At 42.8% G+C, this 8,551-nt stretch overlaps 1 protein-coding gene across 1 annotated transcript; it reads right to left on the bottom strand.

Moving 5' to 3' along the window:
- Nucleotides 1-72: 72 nt before the first annotated feature.
- LOC311133101 (uncharacterized protein) lies at nucleotides 73-7,656 on the bottom strand. Its single transcript, XM_084166533.1, has 8 exons — nucleotides 7,552-7,656; nucleotides 6,035-6,435; nucleotides 5,635-5,792; nucleotides 3,652-3,772; nucleotides 3,066-3,235; nucleotides 1,722-1,900; nucleotides 1,425-1,545; nucleotides 73-1,165 (listed from the first exon to the last, which is right to left on the bottom strand). Exons 2-8 carry the CDS (start codon nucleotides 6,429-6,431, stop codon nucleotides 1,076-1,078), a joined length of 1,236 nt encoding a protein of 411 aa, XP_084022659.1. The 5' UTR covers nucleotides 6,432-6,435; nucleotides 7,552-7,656; the 3' UTR covers nucleotides 73-1,075.
- Nucleotides 7,657-8,551: the final 895 nt, after the last annotated feature.

The raw sequence follows: 8,551 nt of genomic DNA, 5'->3' as shown, positions 1-8,551 counted from the left end.
AAGAACATGCTTGTCTCAAAAAAGCTTGATGACATGGAGAGAGGCAGAGGAGCAAGAAACAAAGCAAAGCAATACTGTATAATATATTAGTTTATTTTGTCATATGAAAGGATATATTGAGAATGGACACGCAGCACTGAGCACTACATAATATTCAAAGAATGCATACCAAAAAATACTTAAGAATACCTGTTCCTTCCATGACATGGACCAATCAGGTGAATCCAGGCAAATATTATTGGTGCGTTTACTAGTGTGGGTTAAAAAAAAGTGCAAAAGTATCAAGTATGAAAGAACTATAGGAGGCAATTGATAAACATGTATTGCTACATAAGGGATAGTTGCAAATAATTTCTAAATACTGTGATTAAGAAAGTGTGTGACATTCAAAGTGCAACGACTTATTCCCATGATGCAGAATTAAGAAGGTCTGTCTTCTCTCCCAGTTTCATAGATAGTTCTCCTTTACAATCCAATCAGGACTGTTGACTTTCAGCTTGCTTCTCCATTGGATCCACTGCACAGTTGGATGTCTGTGCCGATTGGATCAGGTCTGGCTCAGTCCCGTCCTGGTTCCTGCCTGGGCTCATATTCAGTGTCTCAGAGTAGGAATGCTGATCTAAGATCAGGTCCGCCCTTTGTATAAAAGCGTATTAATTACAATCTAAAAGGCCAAACTGATCCTAGATCAGCACTCCTTTTCTGAGACGCTTTATTAATACGGGCCCTGGTTCTGAGTTCAGTATTAGAGCTGGGCAGACTGAACCATGGTCAGGTGACAACATAGAGAATGATAGAGGCCTCTAGTGGCCAAAAGGCCATTTTAGCATGGGCAGCACCATTTAGGACTTCTACCATTATAATGTAGTCAAATGGGTGGGACTTCCAACTTAATTGGCTGAGCCCTCCTGGTGACCCTGTTAGAGTCATGTGCAACCGGGTCATCGGGAGGGATCAGCCAATCGTGAAGAAGAAAATGGACTACTTCAAAATGGAGATAGCCTCAATGAGGCTGCCCATGCTGTCACAGACAACCATAATGGCATGGATACAATGATGAGGCCTCTTTACATCTCTATGGGTGACAAGACTTACACAGCACCCTCCCATCCAGTGGATGGCAGCCATAGTCGTTTGGCTCTGGGGAGAGCTGGGTACTGCAGACCTGAAGATAGGGTGAATAAAAGGGAAAAAGCTGTGAGATCCAGATGCCACAGCCAAAGTTTCCTCTGGGAAAAATACAGTTATTTTATTCTATTCTGTTCTGTTCTAACATTATTCTATTTTAGATGTTTGAACTGTGATTGTGAAGGACCCAATCCCCAGTAATTATTGTGCTGATTGAGATCGGCACACAAATATAGCAAACACCCATAGCTACCCACTATCATATAAAGAACATTTCTCTTGTTCCTGAACTGTACCTCACAGCGATAGCAGTCCTCGTGGAAGGAGCGTCCCAGGCACTCCACGGTGTAGCTGTCCGTGCCATCCTCTCTTGGAATGATCAGCTGCTGGCAGGCACTACACTGGGGAGCGTATTTCCTTCGCCACACAAATCAGAGCGAGCACAGTATTTCATTATTGTGAATTCATTATCAAAATTGTCAATTACACCAACATCAAGCCCATTTAGTAGCTCTCATCATCAAGTGATCCTGATATATGAGTGTGTCAGAACTCAGAACAGAAGATGGAGATTTGTGTAGCTGTGTGTGTACCTGTAGTAATCCTGGAGGCAATACACTTCCCCAACCTCTCCCTGAGCAAATCTCTGCTCTCCAATTGGTTGTCTGCATGTCGCACAGATAAAGCAAGGTGGGTGGTAAACTCTTTCCAGTGCACGGATTACGTGGTCTTTGATAACTTCCCCACATGCCCAGCAAAGTTCCAAACTGGCCTGAAGGAAAGAGAGTAGTTTATCATCGTTATTATCTTCTTCATCATCATCATCATCATCATAAAGACATAGGATCTTAATTTGAGCCAGTTTGTTACCACAGGAGGGAAAATCAAGTCAGACATTTCAGAAGACCAGAACCTTAATAATAATCACCATATTTACTTCACAAACAGTAATTATACTAGTTGACACATACTGTAGGACTGACACTCACTCCGCAGTAGTTGGGAAAGGGAATGGGGACTGGACACGCAACGACCAAGACCCTGCTGCTGTCGGAGATCACACATACTGACTCAAGGTAGTTGGGGAATGGGTAGGGGAGCTGGACAATAATAAGCTAATGATGATGATGATAATTGTGTTTCCACTACCTCTATGATGAAGACATTTCAAAGTGGAAATTACAAACTTCAGAAGCCTTTTTAAACCTCGAATAAGTTTTAAATTTCCTGGAAAAGTTATCCTGCAACAGGTGATCCATTCAAGATCCTATATCTTAAAGTCATCATCTACTATATGTCTTGTTCCTTTCCAGAAGGGTCTTCATACCCAGCCTGGTCTCATAAAGTAGACATAACATAGTAAATGTAAATCCAGGACACTCAAATTAGTATGATATGTTATGTTTGGTATGCTTACATAGGACAGAAGGTTACTTAAGGCAAAAACGAATGGGTGGGCATATAACGTGAATGTCTAGCAACCCAAAGGTTGCATGTTCGAATCTCATCGAGGACAACTTTAGCATTTTAGCTAATGAGCAACTTTGCAACTACTTAGCATGTTAGCTAACCCTTCCCCTAACCTTAACCTTTTAACCTAAGTCCTAACCTTAACCTTAACCTTAATCCCAACCTTAACCCTAACCTTAACCCCTAACCCCTAGCCTTGCTAACATTAGTCACCTAGCTAACATTAACATTAGCCACCTAGCCACATAGCTAACGTTAGCCACAACAAATTGGAATTTGTAACATATCATACATTTTGCAAATTCGTAACATAATGTAAAAATTGCAATTCGTAACATATTGTACGAAATGGATGATAGACATTCACAAATTAATACATACCATACGAAACGTAACAAATACTAATTGGAGAGTTCCGGATTTATTTTTACTATGTTACATCTACACCTGAGTCCAGGTTGTCATACCTGGTAGCAGTCCTCACAGAGTGGTATTCCTGCCTTGTTGTAATACAGTTTACCAGCCAGAGGGATATGGCACTGTCTGCACTGGAAGCAACTGGCATGGTACGTCCTGTTCAGAGCCTCGATGGCAGTTTCACTCAGGGCCACAGGCTTACGGCAGAAGCCACACACCTCTACAAAGCAAGCATACATCAAGTCAAGTGTCAAATGTGAAAAGTTTCGGATGACGCTTGTACAATTTTACAGGCTACCCACAGAATCCACACACCTCTACAAAGCAAACATTCACATATCAAGCAGAGTTCAAGTTACACATTTACGTTTAGGGGTGCTCGAAGTCGATATCTCTGACAATTTAACAGATGCTAAATATATGCCATTTAAAATCTGCTACTGTAAATGTAATATATTATTATTATTATATTTTAAATCTTATGTGGTGTCCCCGATTTGTTATGAGGGTGCCCCTCTCATCCCCCTAGCTCCCCTGTAATTCGACCTCTGATATCATAACTGTGAAATGTGAAAAGTGCCAGGCCCAGGTGACATTTCTAAAAGTTCCCAGACACAATTTGACCCTTCACCTTACCCTTGGTCTCTACTGTCACTAGCTGCTCCTCTTGACTGCCCTGGATCCGCTGGGACGGTTCCTTCTGTTCCCCCCAACTAGATGGTGTGCTTTGCTCCAGCTGTCTATCCACTGCAGTACTCTGTGGGTAAAAAAGGGGATTAAGTCAAAGATTCTTCTCTTGTGTGACTAATTATTTTGTTTGGCACACAGACACGCTATTCTTAAGCCTTCCTCAACAGTGCCATTTTCAAGTAATGTCAATACACTATTTTCTCTTTATTTTCTCTCTCTCAAAATGAGATTGCAATTTTTTGGGTCCAAACCTTCTGGATGGAGAGGGAATAGGGCTACAGTTCATGGTAATGGGGAAAGGGGCCCCAGTCTTGCACACTGTGAGTGTTCTTTGCAAAAATACATCAAATCCCCAATGCCCTTCCGTTCAGGCATCTTATTGGCCTGTGTTTTCATTGTTTCGACTGAGAGATTGAGAACGCCGAACACAATAATGGGGCGACAGGGAGGGTAATGTTTCCCTGAGAGAGATCAACAGTTTAGATAAAATCCTGTTTCTTCTAAGTGCTGTATAAGCGGGTGAGGATGTTTTTGTGCAGTGTCATCCACTTTTATCCAAAAGACAGCTGTGTTTCCCCCCACTTAACTGTAATACATATAGTACCTGTCAAAAGTTTGGACACACCTTCTCATTCAAGGGTTTTTCTTAATTTTTACAATTTTCGACATTGTAGAATAATAGTGAAGACATCAAAACTATGAAATAACACATATGGAATCATGTAGTAACCAAAAACATGTTAAACAAATCAAAATATATTTTATATTTGAGATTCTTCAAATAGCCACCATTTGCCTTGATGACAGCTTTGCACACTCTTGGCATTCTCTCAACTAGCTTCATGAGGTAGTCACCTGGAATGGACATGGACTCTTCTCCATGCTCCCGTCCGGCAGGCGGTTACGGTGCATCATGGCTCAGACCAACAGACTATCTCCTGGCCATAAGACTGTTAAATGGCTAAAAACGACTGCTTTCCCTCTCCCACAGACTATCCACACTGACTCTGTGCCCATCCACTGGTCTCTCTACCCACTTAGACACACACACCTTCCCTGTCACTCTTACTCACACACACACACACACACACACACATACTCACATACACACACGCATATACACCCTCACTCATATACACCCTCACTCATATACACCCTCACTCACACACTCATTACTGACGCCACACACTTACACCCCCCCTTAAAATATTTAAGTGTCTTTGAACGGGTAGGGTAGTAGGTGTCAGGTGCACTGGTTTGAGTCAAAACTGCAACGCTGCTGGGTTTTTCACGCTCAACAGTTTCCAGTGTGTATCAAGAATGGTCCACCACCCGAAGGACATCCAGCCAACTTGACACAACTGTGGGAAGCATTGGAGTCAACATGGGCCAGCATCCCTGAGGAATGCTTTTGACATATTGTAGAGTCAATGCCCCAACGAATTGAGGCTGTTCTGAGGGCAAAAGGGGATGCAACTCAATATTAGGAAGGTGTTCCTAATATTTTGTACACTCAGTGTATATTCCTACTACCAGTCACCTTTCAGCCCTGTTTACTTGTGTATCCTACTACCAGTCACTTTTTTATGTATAAACCCACCTCAAATACTCCAGTACCCCTGTACATTGAATAAGGTACTGGCACTGACCTGTATACAGTATACTTGCATTCTCCTGTTTCTTCAACTTATATCGTACTTCTTGTGTGTTTTTGATTACATGTTCTATTATTATCCATATTATTATTATTAATATTTGTATAATCACTGCATTGTTGGGAAATAGCTCTCAAGTAAGAATTTTACTGTATTGTTTTACACGTGTTGCACACAATAGTCTCTGCACACAGCTTTTGGCACCCATCACTATCAGTATATCACTGTGTGCATTGCTAGACATTACTGAGCTAGGATGTAGAGCCAGTCTTACCAGTTGGTCAGACACTGGTGGTCTGTCTGAGGACACATGTTGGAAGAGGGGGGCAGTGGGGGACTCCTGCATGGGTGGAGGAGGCAGGAGAGGTGTGGAATCCTCAGTCAGCTCAGCATCCAAAAACACGGGAGGAGGGGGAGGTGGAGGAAGGAGCTCTGTGAGGAAGAGAGGTTCAAGAGGTTTTGGTGGTTTTTGAGGTTGTCTGTATTGATATGAATGTTGCAGTAATTGCACTGTCATCTTCATCACAAACCTGTCTGTCAACATATTCTTTATACAGTGTATGTATTTTGTTATCATTCATAACAATACAATTATATGTAAATGGTCATATCTAGATTTCTTCACAGAAAAAAATACTGATTTTGTAATGAATTTATTGACTACTCCTGATTACCTTCAGGACCCTTGTCTGCTGCTGTCTGTGTCTGCTGCTGCTGTGAGTCTCCCAGACCCAGGTTGAGGTCAGGGGCCACTGGGCTGGCTGGAGTTCTGGGTTCTGAGGGTCTGGCCAGGGAAGGTGTGGAGCTCTGGACCCCTTTGTGTGTACTGCCCTGGGACTCAGACAGAGCCCTCTCCTGCCTGTGAATGGTGCTTTGCTGTGTGCCACTGACACTGAGTTTACGGGTGCTGCTGTCCTCAGGGCCAACCCGCGTGGCTGTATGTGGCATGTCATTGGCGGTGGCGCTGTGTGCGCGTGTGTGTTGGTGCTGTGTGATGGTGGCTCTGTAAGGGGACGCCAGCGTAATAAAGAAGGAGGATACCATCCTCTTCTGTGGAGCAGCTGACGCCATGATGCTGGAACACACAGAATGCAATGCACAACAGACCGTCGTCAGGTACAACATGAAACACACTAAACAACACAGTATTTATTCAATTGAAATACAATAAGCTGATACAACTTCCCACTGTAAATAGCATGTGAGGGACAAGCTAGCTATACAGTGGCCACTGTTGAACACACTGAGGCCTGATGCTGGTAAATTCCTGTGAGAGGTGTAATGTGGATGCATAGTTGTCAGTACAATTTCAACACTCACACCTACATAAACGTATTGCAGTATGTATGCCTGATCTGTGTTATGGCACAGAATGTTTACCTCTACTAGAAAGAAATAGCCTGTCATTGTCACCTCTTTCATTTCCTAAAGGTGTTGTGGTATACACCCTCTATGTCAACTGTGTCACAATAACTTTTTACACCAGTTGACTGACCTTAACCTGTACATTTACACACTACATTTGACCTGCTTCACTCCCTCATGCAGAACATAAATATGCTCAGACATAAAAGCATTTATAAAATATGTATACATACAGTATGCTGTACTCGTTTGAAAAACATTGCCTGGCTACCAAAACTCCTTGCTCCGGCCAAACCTTACACCACGCCCACAGACATTAGTTTATTTTCCTCAATTAGTCTGGATCTGAGTACCTCCCTGACAATTTTCTAGAACGCAAACACATTCTAACCGTTCTGATTGGTCCCAGAAAACCGATGTGTTGGGCCAAAGCCAGCCCAGAACACATGGGTAAGGCGGCATTTAGAAAATGTGTTATTGGCTTTGATACTCTGATTGGTTAGAGATGATCCAATTGCTGATTACTTTGTTTTGTACAACAACCCTCATTTTGGCGTCACCACAAACGACTTCAACCATGGTAGTCTCAGACTGAGGTATGTAGTGAACATAGAGCAGCGGAAGAATTCAGTTTGTGTCGTCAGGCAATGAAAAACATACTCAAACAGTCAAAAATACACACACAAATGAGGACACACACACACACACACACACACACACACACACACACACACACACAGCCTTGCATCCTCTCTGCTGCCAAACTACTTTGAAATGAGACCCCTAATAATTAGTGCAAATCAGTTTCTACTGTGTAATTGCATACCTGCGTGAAAAATGTGGACGTGAGCTCCCTCTTTCTCTTTCCCTCTCTGTGTTTCGGCACTCCAGGTCCGCTCCTCTATTGTCACTCCTAAGCCGCCACTAAGAGGGCGAGCTCTGGCAGAAAGAACAGCTATCTACAGAAAGCCACTCCTTTTCCTCCTGTACCTCCCCCCCTCTCTCTCCCTCCTCCTTCCTCTCCCACTGAATGACAACACCACTTCCCCAACTGTAAAAGGTGAACAGTTAATCACTAACAAAGTACAGTAAAAAGCATGACACATTCAGACAAACACCCTGGAGCACAGACTATGCATAGTCATACACACTCACACACACATTAGTAATGTACACAGCACGTACAGTATCACACAGAGTAGACACACTCACTGCCCCCCCGTCTTTCCTCACACCTTATCTTCTGAAATCCAGCAGGATGTGACTGTACCTGCCTTCCCAGCTCCCCTGTCTCTGTAGCTATCTTCTCCCCTGCTCTTTCTCTATCCCTCCCTCTCTCTCCTTTCCCTTATTGTTCTGTCAGTTTTATTTCCCCTACCTCCCTCATCCAGTCTGCCCTCTTTTTTCTTCCCCCTCATTTTTCTCTTCCCATCCCCCACTCTGCAAAAAGGTTTTGTTGATTTCATGATGAATTCACATTAGTGAATTCTCAACTACATTTAAAACTAGATGTTGAACTGACATCTGTGCCCAGTGGGTCAGTTCTATCACTCACTCTTGCTCTCCTATTTAGCCTTGACTAACTATTGGTTGCTAATGCATTGCTGTAAATCAACAAGAATGTATAACTTGTTTCCAACACTGGATACTCAGGACAAAAAAAAAGTACAAGTCTACTTCCTACTAAACTTAGATTCAAAACCCCTTCTCAATCAGTATTTGGACTAATAGGAGCAGTAAGGAGCAAACACACAGTACAGTGCAATGAATCATAGCAGAATGACTGGTGAAATGGTGGGGATTGAGGAAGAGAAAAAGAGATTGAG

The sequence above is a fragment of the Coregonus lavaretus genome (genome assembly GCF_964263955.1).
Source record: "Coregonus lavaretus genome assembly, chromosome: 8".
Classification (NCBI taxonomy): Eukaryota; Metazoa; Chordata; class Actinopteri; order Salmoniformes; family Salmonidae; genus Coregonus; species Coregonus lavaretus.
This window is presented reverse-complemented; position numbering and strand designations above follow the sequence as displayed.

Bases quoted from the DNA above. Each gene is read 5' to 3' on its own strand.
- LOC311133101 (XM_084166533.1), bottom strand. From the start codon at position 6,431: ATGGCGTCAGCTGCTCCACAGAAGAGGATGGTATCCTCCTTCTTTATT. The intron at 3,773-5,634 runs GTAAGACTGGCT...TTTTACCCACAG, and splicing joins CACCAGTGTCTGACCAACTG to AGTACTGCAGTGGATAGACA. The intron at 3,236-3,651 runs GTAAGGTGAAGG...CTTGCTTTGTAG, and splicing joins AGTGACAGTAGAGACCAAGG to AGGTGTGTGGCTTCTGCCGT.